The following is a 19,980-nucleotide window of genomic DNA, read 5'->3' as shown; positions in this document are numbered from 1 at the left end:
TTTTTAAGAGCAGGTTAGACACAAACCTGTCAGGATTGGTCTAGATGATACTTCGTCCTGCCACAAGTGCAGGGGACTGGAGTTGATGACCTCTCGGGGTCCCTTCCTGTCCTATGATTGTATGACTTTGTGTTTGTTCTTTAAATGGATTTTAGGGAATTTGAAAGGTCTTGAGAACACTCTAGTGGCTGAGATAGGAAATGACAAATTAGCTTTAAAGCGCTTCTGCTGAAAGACGTAGAAGGAATCAAAGACAGTGGGAAGGTTCCATGATTCCCACGAACAGGCAACACTTTTGAAATTAAATACCCACTAACTGCTCCTGTCAATTTAACTGTCTATAAACCACCATGAACACCTCTGGCTCAACAAACATGGGGCAAGATTAAGCCGTTAGTCTTAGTACTGTGTAGAGAGTGGCACACAGCCATGCCTCCCCAAGAAGAGCAGTAGAAAGGATTCTGACTTAGTCATACCTCTCCAGTTCATCTTTTTCCCGGGAAGTAGAGTAAATTGTTCCCTATATCTCATGCCTAGAGAGGAACATAGGTTGGAGCTACGCCTTTGCCTGCTCTCCACCCCACTAGTCACATAAGAAGGGAGAGTCCTGACAGCACTACTGTAGTCACAAAGATAGGTGGTGGGAAGTGTAATTCTCCAATGTGACTGCATCAGAACTAGAGACAATCTGGCCTAAAAAAAGTAACCATGCAGGAACACAAGAACTGCCAGACTGAATCAGACCAGTGGCCCAGCTAACCCGGTATCAAGTCTCTAACAGAGGCTGCTTCAGAAGAAGATGAAAGAAACCTTGCAGTTGGAAGTTTTGGGATAACCAACCCACAGGAAGATAAATTCAGTGGAATAAACATTTCAATCAAAATCAATAAATTCTAGGCTTTATGCTTCAGTCACATAGAATGCAGACCTTTACCTTAATCCATGACCCACCTGCTGGTAAGGATCCCTTTTGCTGCGATGCATGTTGTAGCTGGAGAATATGGAAGCAGTCATTTAAGCAGTTCATAGTTGCCATGGAAGTTGCTTTCAGCATTAACAGGTCTGGATCCAAGGATGTAAGGTGACCAGAGGCAGGAAGGCATTCTATGTTTCTGATCAAGTCTCTCTGCTGTCCCTCAGCCTGAGACATCATCTATCAAACAAAACAGTGCTGGTGTCACAGAAGATGATAGACATTTTTGTGGTATACAGCTATAATGAAGTACTTCAAAAACAGATGACCCTGAAGAATATTACAAACTTAATACAAATCCCAAAGAATAAATAAGAATTCGTTTTATATATGTCAAAAATAAAAGTACCATCTTGTTACTTAAATGTATGGTTAAAGATGAACTACAAAAGAAAAATATAAATTAAACACATTTCTGTGCTGAATGCCCCCACTAAACCCCCCATGAAATGCATGCCACAAGTCCCATGCAGTCCATGGTATTTATTGTATTAGTTACATAGTGAGACAATGTATCAAGAAGATTTTACAATTTTACTAACTCTACAGCCTGCACCATTGGTACCATCAGTGAAGCTACAACAGTCACTAATTATTGGTCCTACATTTTGTGGTGAAGTCTAAAAGAAAGGCACATGCATTCATACACAGTATAGTGTTGGGAAAACGAAAATTTGTAGGTTAAAAAAAAATCACTAAGAGAAAATATTGCACAGGTTTTCTGTGATCACAGGTACTATCTATAACCTCTTTTTTTATTTTACCGGTCTCTCTTCCTGGGTAGAGGCAACAAACGGAATCTAAGAAGAATCCTGCTGCTCTCTGGATTCTTACAAATTTCTGTTAACCGCCTGAACACAAAAATAGAACTGGCAGGCAAAGGAGAGAGTTTCTTGCATGTGCTCATGTCATGTCATGTCAGATTCATGCATGTGTCTGATTTCAAATTGGTTGGTGAGGTTTTCAGTTTACCCACTTTGACAGTATCCTTTCACTCTGTTTTCTATCAGTCTCATAACATGCAGTCTCTACTAGGCAACGGTTTTTAGATTTCAAAGAAATATTCAAACAATATTGTATATCAGCAAATCACAAAAACTGTTTGACAATCTCACAGTATTATTTGGTAACACTATATTACTATGTCTTTTGCCAACAACCAACTACCTACCACCAGATACTGTACAATATATATGTCAAATCCACCTCTTCTTGTCACAGTATTCTCTAAATGGCTTACATGTGAACTTCTCAACTGTCTTGAAAACTGTGCAGAGTAATGCTGCGAACTGGATTTCAGGATCAATCATGCCTTCAAGGTGTTTAACCAACAAACACCACATATACAGATAAGCGCTTCTAGGAGTCTTCCTCATTAGTTATTTGCAACGTAGTAGTACCTAAAGACCTCAAGTTAGGACTGGGGTACCAAACACACAGAAAGAGACCATCCCTGCCTCAAATAGATTCATAGTTTGCAAAACTGGAAAAAGAGTCACAGGATAGCTTCAGGTTATGCCTCTCATCCTTCATTAGTCTATTCTAGCTTATGCCACCCAACCTCCCCATTAACTCAATGGTATCAAGCAGCATACACAAAATAGCCAATCGATCATGAAACCTCTCTTATTGTCACGCAAGCAGAATGAGAACAGCTGCACTCGAAACAGTGAAACCATTCACAGACAGTACTTAAATCGTCCAGACAGATCGACTCTTTTTAAACAAAAAAAAAAAAAAAGAAAAAAACCACCACTCTTTCAAGGATTGTAAGTTTCCCTCACATAACCAGGTTCATATACAACAACAGTTCACAATCAGTTCAAAACTATCAATCAGTCCAAAGTACACTTGCCATATTTCCTAGCAAAAGAGCACATCCAGAAGTACTGCTGCTCAGAGCAAAGTGGTCTCTTCTCTTAGGCCTCTTGCTATGTAGCGCAAGCAACTACCTCAAGGTTTCCAAAGCACCAATACAACTTACAGATTCAGTTAAGAGCCAAGAAAGTCGGGAAGTTGACATTTTGTGCAGTTTGGGGTTATTTTTGGTCTGATTATGTGCAGATTTTATACAATTTAAAGGAGGATTGTGCATTTAGAAAGACTGGTTCTGTCGCAGACTCGTGAACTGAGACTGTAACTAGTCAAGTAATAGTATATCAAAGTATAGCATCCATAAATGAACATACACACGTTTATATAAGGTTAGAGAAGGTTACAGGGTGACTTGATTACAGTCTATAAGTATCTACCTGGGGAATAAATGTTTAAATATAGGGCTCTCCAATCTAGCAGAGAAAGGTTAACAGAATCCAATAGCTGGAAGCTGACACTACACAAATTCAGACTGCAAATAAGGTGGATTTTTTTTAAATGGTCAGAGCAATTAAACCACTGGTACAATTTACCAAGAGTCATGGTGGATATATCATTCACAATTTTTAAATCAAACTCAGATGCTTTTCTAAAAGATATTTTCTAGGAATTGTTTTTGGGAAGTTCTATGGCCTGTGTTATACAAGAGGTCAGACTAGATGATCACAATGAAGGCCTTATACTTCACAAATTGGTAAATTCCATGTTATAAATTCTGACACAGAACTTTTAAACATGCCTATCAACCAAGCAACACCACTCTGAGGAAAAGAAAAACAGCCTGCTTAACACATCTAGATTAATAACTGACACTGATGATCCTTGTCTTTATGCTTCTAGAGCCTCTACTGCTGTTCTTGCGTAAAATATAGGATTACACCACATCACCCAGTCCAATACGGATTTAAAACCAGAAGATTAATATTAATTTTCTACAGGCCCCTCTTTCTCTGTAACTAAGAAAATGCTTGCAATTCACTTCAAACAGATGGAGGGAAAATCAAAGTTCTGCCTAATGCACGCTGGCCATTTCAAGGGGACTCAATCTATGCCTTCATCATATCACTCCGATTCAGGTCCTCTCTTTTTGCGGAGTGCAGTCTCACACTTCAGAAATGCCATGCACCACCTGGAAGCTTAACGAAAATCTTCCAAGTCTCCTCAGCCAAAAGAAAATTACTGTTCAAGCACAGCAAAATAGCAATATACAGAAGGACAAATTGTTAATATAGTGTAACTTTCAAATAAAGACTAGTATCAGTGTCATTGATTTTCTCTTCTGCTCTTCCTGAAGTTTTCTATTCTTATGTGACATGAGGTAAAAAGGGCAGGTAGCATCCAAATTTACTGTATGCTACATTAGCTCTACCAGTGTCAAATCCATTTCTTGAAAAGAAGGGCATTTCTGATATATTGAAGTAGCTAAAACAGTCTACCTTTAAACTTCATATGTTTAAGTTGCAAACATGAACTTGTTACAACAGTTTTCAAACTAAAGGATGAAGTGGTTCAACAAGCTCTTAAAAAGGCAGAAACCACTGGAATGCAGATTAAGGTTTTTCTAGGCACCGGAGGGCACTTCATGTCTTAATGCTAGCAGTTGTTTAACCCTGCTATTACAAGAAGAATATAGCATGACAGTGGCAGTTATTTTTTTCCAAAACCACTGTAAGAACATCTTACTGGGGACACAATGTGCAAAAGTTTAATTTTCCCCTTTTGGAAAATGTTTTATTTTAAAACTCTCATCTTTAAAACAGTGGCTTTTTATCTTTTCTCCACTTCTTTCTTTTGCTTTTTGTATTTTACAAGCAAACTTTATAAATCACATTGAAGCCCCTACATAGTTGTTGCCCTAGTTTGTAAGTGACACTCGTCTGGTGTAAATGGATATCATAAGATCTATGAAATACAGGTCCCTCTGAGTCACGCTTTACTCTACCTATAACTTGAGAATATTCTCATCTCTTTCAAAACGTCTCCCTTCTTCCTTTTCTACCCCCTCTTTTTTTTTTTTTGGCAGGGGGTGTATTTATGAGGTTAAATTCTCTTTTCCTTAATCCTTTTCTGTGAAAGGGGAGAGTTGGAAAGGTCTCTCTTATGTGCACCAAACCCACCATGCGTGCAAGCTGACCTAAATCTAACTTAATACTGTAAACACAAAACAGCTACTGGGCTCTTGCTTACAAGGAGCGTTTTAAAGAGAGCATGTATCTACTAAACCAGCACACTCACTACCTAAAATAGTTTTGAATATAACACCCGCAACTTGAGATAGATGTGTGCTGATTCAGGGCTATCACTCTGAGGGCTGCCTGGCACGCTGGACAAGTCTGCAGCCATTTGGGGCACTAAAGTCTGAGGGAGCTTGTGGGGGAGAACAGACAGCTGAGCAGGGCTATGTGGAGACTATGATGGGTGGACAGCACTGTCTAAGACAGAGTATAGAGAGAGGAAAAGAGGGGTAATGTTTTACCTTCAGCTAGATGTCTTCCCTGAAGACAAGCTCTACTGTGATCCACAGGCAGTTCATGACAAGGAACTTCCCTTCAGCCTCACTTTTCTGACCCAACCTTGTCCACAGCATTTTAAAGTAGAACGAGGTATTAGAATTCGTGGGGAAGGATGTGGCAAGCATGAGGGAATAGTAGAGATGTGGGAGAGGATGGGGCTAAGAACGGCATGAGGGAGATGAAAGGCACAGGGATTGTTCATGTTACGGCCATTTCCACACTAAAGAAATCTGGTAACTGACAGCTAAAGGATGCTTAAATACATTTTCTATTCAAATAATACCCAGTTAAATCAGGATTCTCCTCCACACCAATCTCAGCTTGCCTGCCTTACTATCCAATCCCCACAATACCCAAACACACAGACTCCATGGCTCCACGGTAAACTTCTCTTCCTATTCCAACATATAACTAACCACCACACATCAAATTCCTCTCCACCGCACTCAGATGCACCTCAGCTCCAATCTCAAACAACCTGAATTCTCACATTTCCTAATTTCTGAGGGCTTGATTTTGCAAACTTTACAATGTTAACAGATTCTATCTGGTATGGAATCTAAGAGTTGTACAAAACACCCTCCGACACATTCAGCCTGCCTCCCTGATTGAGGCTGTGCTTGGCACAGAGAGTCAGGAGCAAAGAGAGATTGTGGGCAGTGTCCACTCACCCTGACAATCTTCCCAACTCATGGTCCCTCTTATTGTCCCCCAACATCACAAATGCCCACACTGTCCCTAACTATGTTCTCCAGCCTCCCTGCTGGCAATCCCAGACTGATAGACCACCTGTTTGTGGTTTGGGACTCTCCTTTGGTGAGCTACTGAAGATCTGCTGCCTGCAGAAGCAGCTACTTCAGAGGCAAAGCTGGTAACTTTACTACAGACACCTCTTACCTAGGGTGACTAGATGTCTCAATTTTATAGGGACAGTCCCAATATTTGGGGCTTAGTCTTTTATAGGCACCTATTATATCACCACCCCCGTCCCAATTTTTCACACTTGCTGTCTGGTCACCCTGCTCTCACCAGACACCCAATTCGTTGATATGGTGCAAGGAAGTAGAGAAAAGGGAATACAGATACCTTAAGCTTCACTTTAGACAATACTGGGGACCAAATTCTTCCCTCATGCACTTAAATCAACAGAAGTCAAGCCCATTTATTCAATGGCAAAATTACGACTTTCTACATTCACAAGTCTGACTTCCTCTCCCTTACATAAGGTTAACTTGCAATAGCCTATAACAAAAGAAAGCTATGGATAAATTATTTAATCTTACTCTAACAATATGAAAAGACTGAAGATAATATAACAGCTTTTTTCAGACACAGATCTCAGAGTCCATTACACAGCAACATCCCATACACTGCTGTGACATGGCAGGGGTAAACCCATTGAATGCCCTGCTAAAACGCTGGCTAAGTCCTGCTTTTTTGTAAGGAGGCCACATGCAGGGGCTCAGGCAGCCAGCAGAGGACCCAGCTGCAGGCCCTAATGAGGGCAGACACAGCAATGGCTTGAGTTAAATGCAAGCAGCTGGGCTGAGGATAGGAGGGCTATATAAGCCCTGAGGAAAGCTCAGTCAGGAGGCCAGCCTGGGAGGAGACAGGAGGGCAATATCTCTGTTTCTTCACCCAAGAAAAGGAGCCTCATGGGCCAGCAGACCCTGGGGAAGGTCTAAATGTGGATAACTGTTGGGGGAACAAAGTGGGGTTGCACTGTAAATAAAGACAAGGGTGAAGCACAGAAGAGGCTTGAGAACTATTTATTTAACCAGCCAACCCAGGGCACAGGCACAAGAGGGTGGCCCCTGTGATAATTCCATTATCCCTACCTTCTATTAGAAAGTAAACAGGAGGATAGTTGTCCATTCATGGACCATAACTGCCTAGGAGTCAGAACCTTCTCCCTTCAGAATTTGTTCTCTGCTCTCAAAACTCCAGTGTTTCATGATGCTTACAGGAACTGCTGAGCTGTTAGCAACCAAACAGAATGCAGGGATTTAAAGAGACCAAACCCTGCCATTTCTATCACATTCCTTATATTTTCATCTCATAAAGCAAGAATTCTTTACAAATATCTTTCTGTGACCCAAGTTTTCTCTCAGTTCTATGGGCTACAGAAAGTAGTATATGCCGTAACCGAAAGGAAACATTACTGGCAGGCAATTTTCATATTTCAGAATGTGCTCCGACAGAGAACACTTCAGCTACAAGGAGAGATCCTTGTCCAAATACAAGCACCTAAAGGAACCTTACAGACAGATTGATTAGTCTGTAGATTATAGGGAGGCATAATTGGTCAGAAGACATCTATTTACATATGGAAAGTAAAAGCCTTTTTCATCTGGTGGCACTGAAAAGATGTTTTAAGTGAAAGTGGATAAGTGCACGCTGCAAATAAACCCCCACAGCAACAAGTCCCAGAGCTCAGGTCAACTCATTCAGGATCATGGGGCATGCCATCCCCCATCCACAGGATTTCGGAGCCTGGGTTCCAGCCCAAGAGGGAACCTCTACACTGGTATTTTTAGCCTTGCATTGCAAGATCTGCAAACCCAAGTCAGTTGATCCAGGCTCTGAGATTCGCTACCGGAGCTTATGGGAGGGTTTCTTTCTTTTTTTTTTTTTTAAATTAAATGCAGCGTAGACGTACCCAGCGTGTCTACATCTTGGAGTGTTTTTCCAGACCAACATGTTTCTTGAGCTGATCAACTCCTAACTAGCAGTAAGGAAGGATAAAATTAGATTCCATGAATTCTGTAGTTGTATTCTTCTGAATTTTATATCACATCTAAAAAAGTAATTTTGAATGATGCAATGTGGAATTTTTTATTTTTACAGAGAAATGCCATAAGTGACCAAATATTTGGATCCATTTCATGAATACTGCCAATGTTTTTGTTTCAAGGTATTTGTGGGCTCAGGATCTGTATGCAGATTAAGGGGGTAAGATGCATTTTCAAGCCTGAATTCACCTTGAAATATATTTTCTAATAGTGTTGGTCCTCATATTGGCAGTCTAATCACTGGCTCTTCAATATCTCAGTCATCTCTCCACTACTTTAGCAAGATCCCTTCTTGCCATGGTACGTTGAAGGCCAAGGCTCTTCCAGAAATCTTTTACAGAGAAATGTGATTCTTGTGACTGTGGAATGCCCTGTTTAGGACAGTTTGCCAAGTCTCTCACTCATCATGTCCCTTTTACAAACTTGCCTCTACTGCGAGGTCTACAAGGATCTTTTAATTGAAAAGGAAAAGAAAAAACTAACTCTTGCTCACCTATTGATATCCCAGTACATCCCATTTTCTGTGCAACTATCTTTTAGTGGCCAAATATATCTGTAACCCACGCGCCAGAGTGTGGTGCTCTGTCCAATCTAGTGGCACCAAGACCACTTAGAGAGAGATATTAATGAGTCTGCTCTACAGCCTTAGCTAAGGTCCATATGGCTTTTAGCTCATGCAGTAGAGGCTCATGCATTTAGCTCCAGAAGTCCCAGATTCAACCCCACCCACCATTGACTGGGGTCTGTCGGTATTACACATCTTTTGTTGTAATTTATTGTATTGATCACATTGCATTAAACTATTATTAGCTGTGATAATACTAATATTGGCAATACTAGTAATAGGCCAACACTAGTTAGAGATCTTACGAAAAGAAGGAACGATTCAATTTGCAGAGCACATTTTAAGAGTTTCAGTGGGAAACAAATGTTGACTGGCGCTGGAAGGGAAAGTTGGCACTGAAAGACAGAAAAAGGTCTTGGATGGACAATGTGGTATCTTGGATGGATCAAAAGGACTATTCACCCACAAAAGACTAGCAGAGGATCATACAGAACAGGGCTACCACGGTTGCAAACCTCGAGTGATAGAGGCGCCACATAAGGAGAACAACAGATACTTGATACTGGTGAGTGGTGCAACAAGTTTTCCTTTTAGAGATGGGTTAGATGTCAGAGATATATATTAAATGTTTTTAAATATTTGCAACTTTTTATATTGACGGCAGGGATGGAAGGATACAAAAAAAGGATTGTCATGCTCTGTATACTTTTAGCAACGTATACCATTTATCCAGATTTACTATTCAGTGGAATCATATTGTTGGGTTTCATCCTTTTCTTTGCTTTCCCCTTTGAAATCACACTTTGAGGTCTTGGCCATAAAACTCTAACATTACTTTTTGTATATTATTAGCAAAATTCTCTGATATGAACCAAACTGATTCCTCCTCCATCCTATGAAGCTCATGAAAAAAAGAGTTCAGGCCTTGAAGTCAACTCTTCCAAGGCTTGAGGCAGGGGAAGAAAGGAAGAAGTATGTGATATGACATCTTCTTGAGCTGTAATGCCAGGACTAGCAGGGACAGGAATATGTGATACTCAGTCTTCAATGTCAGGATATTATAACAGGTAACAGCACCAAAGTCACCTCCCACTCAAGAATTTAAATAATAAATATGACAGTTATAAAGAACCTTTAATGCCAAAGCACTTTACATATTTAAAGTGAGACACAAAATACATTCTGATCACTTCCACCACAACTGAAATAGTGCCAGCTCTGGGGTGGGAACACGGCAGCTCTTTAACCTCCACACAGCAACACACTAGCAGTTTAGGTCAATTTAGGAATAACACACCTCTACCGCAATATAACACCACCCGATATAACACAAATTTGGATATAACGCGGTAAAGCAGCGCTACATGAGGGCGGGGCTGCACGCTCTGGCTGATCGAGTTCAATATAACACAGTTTCACTTATAACGCGGTAGGATGTTTTGGCTCCCGAGGACAGCATCATAATGACGTAGAGGTGTATATCCAATAAATTACCAGGTTTCTGTGTCAACCAAAGGAGTAAGGACAATAATATGTTGGTGTTCTCTCATTCTCAAAATAATTTATTTAAATTTTTATTCATACAAACCTCTTTAACATCTACTAGGTGGTCTGGCTGCAGAATAGGAACTCTTTTTCCTGCTGGCAACTTGTGATGGCCAACATTAAAAAATGAAACTGGATTTTGGCTGGGTCTCCTCTGAAAACCAGGAGAGTTGCCACTTCCTTGGGATGCAAGAGAAAAGCTGCGAGATTTCAGTGGAGGATTGTTCTAGTGAATAAACAAGCATATAAAGAAATTTAAAATTCCTAATACTCAAACATTTCATTAGGCACATAAGTCAGAATATAAAATCAACAATTAAATAAAGTGAGGAAAACCTAGCTTAACTCACTGTTTTTCAACTACTCTGGTAAATAATGAGCACAAAGTGTTAACTGATAAGTGAGGAAGTTTCTGTTCCTTTGTGCTATTTCCTGATAACTGTCTTGCTCCACTGCTTACAGTCAGATTGTGTTTGCTTACATGCAGCCCAGGAATTGTGATGAAACAATATACATCACTTTATATGATTAGGAAGTAAGCCCTTCTATTCAGCTTTGAGCTCTGCAGGAAGATTAACATGTAAACTGAGAGATAACAGACTACATGGGGTGAACCTGACATTTTAAAGAGAAGAATTTCATTTACAACCATTTAGAAGACAAAATGAAACACATGCAGGACTTCTCTACACTTATAGTACCGCAGTACTTAGTGAAGACGTTACTTACACTGACAGGAAAGTTTCTCCCATCGGCTTAGATACTCCACCTTCTGGAGATTTCGTAGCTAAGTTGATGGGAGAATCCCTGTCTACATAGGGAGTTAGGTCGGTATAACTATATCGCTCGGTGGGAAGGGGGAGATTTTATACCATATTTATAATGACATAAGTTTGTAATGTAGACCAGGGTGCAATCTCTTGATGATAGAGGAGTCTGAGCCAGTCACAAGGAGTTAATCCTATTTTAGAAGAACTTTAGAGTTTTGGATTTTTTCAGATTTTAGGTTAAATGAAGCAAAAATTTAAGAATATACTTCTGTAACATACAATACACATATACACTAAAGCAACAAAGCATTGAAAATGGTTTGTGAAAGGAGCAAGCAGGCCTTAACCATCTTCAGGCTTGCTAGAAACTCCTCTCAAGGAACACAAACTTTTGGAGGAGCCTTTTAAAAAAAGAAATCTAATTCAAGGGAATTAATTTGGACAAACAAATTTTGCTTTTAAACAAGCCAAGCAAAAAATGAAATTTCCAATTGGAAATCTGAGCTACAGTTCAAAACTCCAATTCTAAAACAAGAAATTTAGGACCAAAAACTGTATTCAGTATATCTTGGAATTTTTCATGCACTGAAAAGCTATCCGATAGCAAAACTAATAGAAATGTATTGTGGGGCAAATACAAAAAATGGCCTTAAGTATAATGATATGATGGAGCAAACTTCTTGTGTTACGAGATAACAGTCACCCTTGCTGCAGCAAGATATCCTTGTTAAATAAAAAAACACGACCTCCCACAAACATTTGCACCTTGATGAATGTCTGCATTGTATCACTGCCATAAATTAACTCCTGGAGTCTTATTCCCTCACCCTCAATTCACTCAGGGTCACACCTTCAAAATGGACCTGCTAAAATTAGGAATGGCATGGCACAGTGAACAATACCTTTTCATCAAATGTCCACTATGCTACTCCCCAACTAGTCAGCAGGCCAATACAGGAATTACTTTTTACAAAACTTAAATACTGACTTAAAGAAAAAAACATTTTTTGGAATTCCTTAAGAGTAAATATTATTTTAAAATCACTGAAAATTAAAGTAAAACAACATGATTTATAGAATGTTGCTAGAACAATTTTACTGTACATTTAAGGTTAGGACACAATGTTAGCTCAAGTCACTAAATTTCAAGTTTCATCCTAAATGTACCTGTAAAATATACATGGTATAAACAACCAAGGAAGGAGAAATCAAGCTCCAATCATTAGTCCTTTTATGGCCCTTTCCTCAAGGCTAGCGGGTTACCCACAAAACAAAAGCAAACTATGAAAAACACTCAGCTTTAAAACTCCCAGCGGCTTCAGCTTCCTCTTCCTTTTATACTCTGTACTATCAGCCAAATGACCAACTAGGACCTGTTAACCCTTCTCAGGCTGCAGTACCTTCACCATTTCATAGTACGATATTACATATTTTAGGAAAAGACCATTTCTATTACAGACTATGTATGTCAAGTGTACTGAGCCACACTCTCATGTGTCCTCATTAAGTGTTTGGAACTTTTCAGATTTTTACTTAACCTTACTTAGCTCCTGGATTAATAGAATATATCAGTTTTCAATTAGTTTTACCACAGACCCAAACTGAGCAAGAACCCATTAAAATCATTCAGTACCTTTCCAATTGCTTCCGTGTGATGCTGCGTGCATACCTGGAGTCTGCTAACCCAATGCTGCCGTTCTTTAGCATCGGTGGCTGATAAAAAGCAAACAAAGAATTTCTTACAGGAACAAAAATTAAAGTATAGGCAAGAGTACAGATAATTTTTCTTATTCTTTTAAAATAACACTAATGCAGCACTAGTATACGATAGGCTTCCCTCCCCCCACCCGGGTAAAGAGAGAAACCAAATAAAACTATTTATAGTGCATGGAACCAATATCATATCCTGGTTTTACTGTTGTCCTTCAGAAGGAATGTACAATTTCCTCTTTGGTAAATCGACACACAATACAAGAAAAAACATACACAGGTCAGAAAGAATGCAATGGTGAGCCTCAAGTGAACAGGAACAAAAAGACATTAGCCCAAATTTCCATAAAAGTCTTTTCCATGGCTCTAGACCAGAGGTCGGCAACCTTTCAGAAGTGGTGTGCTGAGTCTTCATTTATTCACTCTAATTTAAGGTTCCGTGTGCCAGTCATACATTTAAACATTTTTAGAAGGTCTCTCCCTATAAGTCTATAATATATAAACTAAACTATTGTTGTATGTAAAGTAAATAAGGTTTTTTAAATGTTGAAGATTCATTTAAAAATTAAATTAAAATGCAGTGCCCCCCGGACTGATGGCCAGGACCCGGGCAGTGTGAGTGCCACTGAAAATCAGCTCGTGCCATAGGTTGCCTACCCCTGCCCTAGACTAAGATGCCTGTAGAGCAGTGGTTCCCAACCACTGATTCAAGTGTCAGTACTGATACTTTGAGCTTCTTTCCATGGGAACTATCGGCTGGCTCTCCTCCCACTAGCAAAAGTTACCTAACGTAACTTATGAAATACTGAAACATAGAATTTAGGGGACTGTCTATTGAGGTTCCTCCCCAAGTCAAATTTATCATCTTGGAAAAACCACCATCCCATAGATTTTGGGGCCACACACAAAAAAAATAAGGATATTATACTCTGTGTGCAGTTTTGTTCATATGTTTCTAAAGTAAACAAAGACAACCAAACACAAAACTACATCATCATATAGGAGGCAGGAGTATCTTCTAGTGGAAAATTCTTCTGTCCAACAACTAAAGTCATACCTCTTAGTTTATACTGCTCTCCACTAGCAGCATTAACGGTGAAGGTATGAGAGTCTTCATCGCTAGGTGAAATTACAGCTCCAGCTAGCTGCAAGGTACCTCTGGGCTTTTGATTTCTAGACTGTTCATTCACGAAGTACTCCAGTAGGCCAGCTTCATTGTTTAAAACAAAAAATCTGTGATTGTGATAAAAAGTCCATTTATAAAATAAAACTAATGTAGATCTTTTTAATATAAATAATCACCACCCAAACCAAGACCATCTCCACATAAGTTTGGGGAAAATTAGTTCTTGTTTTAATTGGACCATGAGACATCAAATTGGTTTATGCAAATACCACAATTTGCCAACACACACTCACCAAATATACTAACCATAGCTTCAAGTATCAGAGCAGAGGTCTGCCGTGTTAGGCTGGATCTGTAAAAAGCGACGAAGAGTCCTGTGGCACCTTACAGACTAACAGACATATTGGAGCATAAGCTTTTGTGGGTGAATACCCACTTCGCCAGATAAATGTACTGGAAATTTCCAGAGGCAGATATAATATGCAGGCAAGAATCAGTCTAGAGATAATGAGGTTAGTTCAATCAGGTAGGATGAGGCCCTCTTCTAGCAGTTGAGGTGTAAACACCAAGGGAAGAGAAACCGGTTTTGTAGTTGGCAAGCCATTCACAGTCTTTGTTCAATCCTGAGCTGATGGTGTCAAATTTGCAAATGAACTGAAGCTCAGCAGTTTCTCTTTGAAGTCTGGTCCTGAAGTTTTTTTTTGCTGCACGATGGCTACCTTTAAATCTGCTATTGTGTGTCCAGGGAGACTGAAGTGTTCTCCTACAGGTTTTTGTATAGTGCCATTCCTAATATCTGATTTGTGTCCATTTATCCTTTTACACAGGGACTGTCCAGTTTGGCCGACGTACATAGCAGAGGGGCATTGCTGGCACATGATGGCGTATATTACATTGGTGGACATGCAGGTGAATGAATCAGTGATGTTGTGGCTGATCAGGTTAGGTCCTGTGATGGTGTCGCTGGTGTAGATATGTGGGCAGAGTTGGCATCGAGATTTGTTGCATGGATTGGTTCCTGAGTTAGAGTTACTATGGTGCAGTGTGTGGTTGCTGGTGAGAATATGTTTAAGGTTGGTGGGTTGTCTGTGGGTGAGGACTGGCCTGCCTCCCAAGGCCTGTGAAAGCGAGGGATCATTGTCCAGGATGGGTTGTAGATCACTTATGATGTGGTGGAGAGGTTTTAGCTGAGAACTCTAGGTGATGGCCAGTGGAGTTCTGTTGGTTTCTTTCTTGGGCTTGTCTTGCAGCAGGAGTCTTCTGGGTACACGTCTGGCTCTGTTGATTTGTTTCCTTATTTCCTCGTGCGGGTATCGCAATTCTGAGAATGCTTAGTGAAGATCTTGCAGGTGTTGGTCTGAGTCTGAGGGGCTGGAGCAAATGCGGTTGTACCTCAGAGCTTGGCTGTAGATGATGGATTGGGTGGTGTGTCCGGGACAGAAGCTGTAGGCATAGCAGTCGGTGCGTTTTCAGTATAGAGTGATGTTAACGTGACCATCACTTATTTGTACTGTGGTGTCTAGGAAGCGGACCTCCTTGCAAATTTGACACCATCAGCTCAGGATTAAACAAAGACTGTGAATTGCTAACCAACTAAAAAAGCAGTTTCTCCTCCCTTGGTGTTCACACCTCAACTGCTAGAAGAGGGCCTCATCATCCCTGATTGAACTAACCTCGTTATCTCCAGACTGATTCTTGCCTGCATATTTATATCTGCCTCTGGAAACGTCTAGCACGTGCATCTGGCGAAGTGGGTATTCACCCACGAAAGCTTATGCTCCAATATGTCTGTTAGTCTATAAGGTGCCACAAGACTTTGTCGCTTTTAACTATAGCTTAGAATTGCATAAGATTAGACTCGTACAAAGATTCTTTAAAGATCAAACCTTTGCATGGTGTATGTAAACTGTCACTAAGTAAATTAAAAGTATATTTATGATACTTCAGGAATGCAGTCTTGGAAGACTTAGCACTGTGCATATGAGAAACTTTAAGACAAAGCAATACCAGCCACAAAGATAGGGGAGTATAATTTACATCACTGGACCAACGCTAGTTAGGAATAGACATACTCACAACGTATGCAGTGCACAATAGAAGGTATTTCAACAAGTGTCCTTAGCTAAACTCTCTGAAACTACTGTTGTGCAACATACTGCGTTAGACAGCTTGTGCCTCCAACCACAACGTTGGTTGTATCGTTATGGTGCCATATAAAGTTTGAGAAAGTGTTGCTGAATACCCCCCTTACACTCATACATCAGAACAACAAAAGGCCATTTAAATGCTTAGTAGTCCTCCTCTGCTTTTCATTAATCTCTTAAGTCATATACTAAAACAAGATGTTATCCCTAATATGGTGGTAGCAGGTCCATCTTCTACCTACTTGTTGGTTTAATCCATATTAAATCTGAAAAATACATAATTTTTTTCTATTATTTTAATTGCTTAGCAGAAAAAAAATTGACTGAAAAAAAAAAAGACTTACCGATATTGCCAGCCAGTGACGAGATTGGTATATTTCATTAAATAGCCACAAATATTTTCCATGTGATCACTGTTGGAAAAACAAGACAAAAAACAGTCAGATAAGACCAAATAAACTGACAATTAAAACCATTAAAGTAGATCTAGATCTTCATTTATACAGTTTAAAGTCCACTTTCAGCAAACCGCTCAAAATTTATTTTAAGAAGGAAAATTTGTGTTTGCAGGCTTACTTCAGAATACAGAAATTTTAGGCAAATTTATTGCACTGTCAGTAAAATTAAAGAACAAAAATTGTCAACATTGTTGAAGCAATGAAAGACAGTCTGGATCCATAATATAAAACAGACTTCTGGACATATTTATTATGCTTCGATATGAAATAGTGAATATACTATTTATGACTTCTGCCTACCCACCCCTCTTCTCTCCGGGGGGGTAGTTTTGAGTTTCTACACAATTAATTTTCACCACCTTACAAAAGATTCTTACTAATCTCACTAATTGAAAAGAAATCTGTCATTAGGCACTACTAATTAAGTAAATAAAGTTCTAATTATGTTGAATTTCCAGAACCATCAACAACTATACTAAAAATGCCATATTGCAAATAGAGAAGATGCTCTGAGAAACCCAAGAGATAGTTTCGGACCACATTAAGAAATACTTTAAAGTATTAAAATGTCTTCTCCATTTGTTTTATAACAATTTGGCACAAAAGATGAACAAATAACTTCCCTTCTGGGGTCCAAATCTGTAAGAAACTCAGCACTATCTCCCAGTGAAAACAAGAGGCACTGAGGGCCATCAGTACTTAGCAATATTAAGCTCCATATACAGCTTAGCATGTATTTTCAATAAATAAATATTTGCCAAAATAGTTACTCATTCTGACTGTACTGGTTAGGGACAGTCTTCTTATGAGACCAGCTCAGAGTAGTTCCTGGAGACCCCACTGTGCTAGGCACCAGGCACACACAGTGAAATATAGTCCCTGCCTGGAAGAAGTTACAATCCAAACAGACAAAACAAAGGATGGAAGAAGTTCTGAATTTTACAATGAGGGAACTGAGGTATAGAAAGATTAAGTGACTTGCCTACCATCACAGAGGAAATATGCAGCAGAACCAGGAACTGAACCCAGGTCTCATAAGATTGCAATCATTGGCTGTAATGACAATTGTTTACTTTTATAGAGAATTATAAAGATAATTCTCTATAAATAATGTCTTCATAGTTAAACCTCAAATTAGATCTCATACCTCGTCCTTATTATAGTAGTTGGTGGTTCTTACATTTCCCAGAATTCAGAACATATGGGAACACCTTACCCAGGTAACATACTGATAGGTAAACAAGTTTTTCATCTTTACTTAAAAAAACATGGTGGCAGAATATAGCTACTGAAGTCAAGGGATTAATGTAAAATCTATTCATTAACAAAGACTGCTAGAGCCAGTAAGTATCAGGCATAGTGGAAAATCTTTGTCTGTTTGCACAAATCAATCTGTTGCCTACATTTTGTTTACAAAAGGTTTCACTAACATGACAATGTTAAACTGTTTATATACGTGAAATTCTTGCTATTTAAACATTATGCAGAAAAATTACACCCAATTACATCTTAAAGTCTTTTTTATGACATACCTAATAGGACAATCCAAAGTAACATGCTAAATCTTTATCCCAGTAAGAGGTCTTGCTGATTTTGTCTCTATGAAGGTATTAAGTTTATGAATAATCATCTTTTTTTGGCAGAGGACATCAAAACAAGTGGCACTAATTCTTTCACCCAATTACAGTACATAAACTGGCACATCTGAAGCACAGAGCTTTAAAGAAAAAAAAAAGTAAGGGCAGTTTAATTTTATGGAGCAACTGGTTTGTGACCTATAAAACACAAGTGGCTACAGCTGCATGTGGTCATACAGCAATACAAAACTAGGTCTATATAGGGCTGAGGAGAGGCTCCTAGTCTACCACACAATCTCTTTCCTAAAGGCATCAGGATTTTGCTAAAGCAGCTGGACAATTAGCTCTATTACACACAAAATGTAGGAACTGTGTTGGATGACATGTGCGACTGCAACTTTTAATAAATGCGATGACCCATTTTTCCCTTTTGCTAGTCTCCATCAAAGTTCTTTCCTTTTAAAACTATGGCCAATGAGCATGTAAATAACTGACAAAACAAAGGAATGAAACAGTCATCTCAGAGAGAAAACATGAGGAAGAGAATTGTCTAACAATATTGAAATCTACCAACATTTCTCATGTCAAAAAGTATTCTATAGAAACCCAGTGACTGGTTCCTTTCTCAACTCCATCAGTTCTGCACAGAAATGTCATTCAAGCCACCTCTTCATTAGAGAACTGCAGCACAGCAACAGAAACAGGTGTGACAGAACCAATGCAAGTTGCAACAGGGGAGCATGACCACATTAGCTCCATCCTGTTTCCAACAGTGCACCATGTTCACACACAGTCCTACATTTGAGGATCTACGTAAGTCATGAGGCACAGGAACTATGCCATGCTCCACCCTGACGGTGGAAGAATCCTGCCATACCAGTTCTAGGCTTCAAGGCCTGGTATATAGTATGAGTTCCACTGTCTTAGGGGGACCCTGCTTGAGGATTTGTGTGTCTGTGTGTGTTCATTTATTCAATTTCCTCACATCCTCCCCTCTTCTTTTATAACTCCAACAACAATTCCATTCATCAGTATTTTCTTCTAAGAGGGAGAGACAGGTATGCTCTAGTTCTGGAGGGAAGACATATTTTTGGGTGCCTCACTATGGCCTATAGTAAGTTCCTCATCTTCCCTTCCATAGGTAATGCCCTAAAGGATCCGGAGGATGAATCACTCAGAGGAGTGAGGAAAAAAATAAGTGCTGGAGAACCAGGGGGAGTTCAGTACATATACATAAGTTAAGTAGAAGAGCAGGTTATCTGTCTTATATTATCGCTAACTAATGATCCTTTTGTGTTTTCTATTTTAAACTGCTCAGGAGTACAGAGATGCTGCTTGGGCAGTGAACTGACTGTTGGGACAACTTCCAGTAAAGTAAGTGCACTGAGGTATGTGCCAGACACGTAACCGACCACTGTTTGTGTCTGTCCTATATAGCAAGAGGATCCCTGTGGACAAGATCTACATGTTTTAGAAAATATTACTGAAGATGTATTTTTCATTATACATTTGTGACCGCCTCTGCTGCTGCCCTGGAGGTTAGGGCAGTGAACCTCGAGGGTGGAGGAAGCCATGGGCAGAGCTCAGACCTGCTGAGTACCGCCTCTGTTGCTCGAGCCTGCACACAGCCAGTAGCTAAGTGCTCTGAGCTGCTGAAGCTGTCCCTGATGCATGGGTACGGGCAGTGTAGGATTGCACTGAAGACTAATTGATTTCTACAATATGGTCTGCAGAACAGCAATTTGGTTGTCTCAGTCTAGTTCCTAATGGGTAGATATCCATATGACAAATATGCCAGAAACCAGCAGAAGAATTACAGCGCTTTGACAGGTTGGGGAAATGAATTAGGTTCCCACTTCTGTTTCCTCCAGACTGGGATGCAGTAGCTGGGTGAGGATGGCAGGAGGAACCTCGTGGTACTACTGCAACTGC

The 19,980-nt window shown here is 39.7% G+C and overlaps 1 protein-coding gene across 2 annotated transcripts in view; it reads right to left on the bottom strand.

Annotated features, from left to right (window-relative positions):
* The window catches only part of OSBPL11 (oxysterol binding protein like 11), a 104,896-nt gene that overhangs the window by 25,435 nt on the left and 59,481 nt on the right, over nt 1-19,980 (bottom strand). For both annotated transcript variants that reach the window (XM_050917047.1, XM_050917045.1), the window contains exons 2-6: nt 16,358-16,426; nt 13,801-13,976; nt 12,667-12,746; nt 10,307-10,489; nt 952-1,153 (exon numbers count right to left, since the gene is read on the bottom strand). In XM_050917047.1, coding sequence (XP_050773004.1) covers nt 952-1,153; nt 10,307-10,489; nt 12,667-12,746; nt 13,801-13,976; nt 16,358-16,426 — 710 coding nt within the window. The remainder of the gene's footprint in view (nt 1-951; nt 1,154-10,306; nt 10,490-12,666; nt 12,747-13,800; nt 13,977-16,357; nt 16,427-19,980) is intronic.

The sequence above is a fragment of the Gopherus flavomarginatus genome, chromosome 10, assembly GCF_025201925.1.
Source record: "Gopherus flavomarginatus isolate rGopFla2 chromosome 10, rGopFla2.mat.asm, whole genome shotgun sequence".
NCBI lineage: Eukaryota > Metazoa > Chordata > Testudines > Testudinidae > Gopherus > Gopherus flavomarginatus.
Note: the sequence above shows the minus strand (reverse complement) of the source record. Positions and strands in the feature narration are given on the sequence as shown.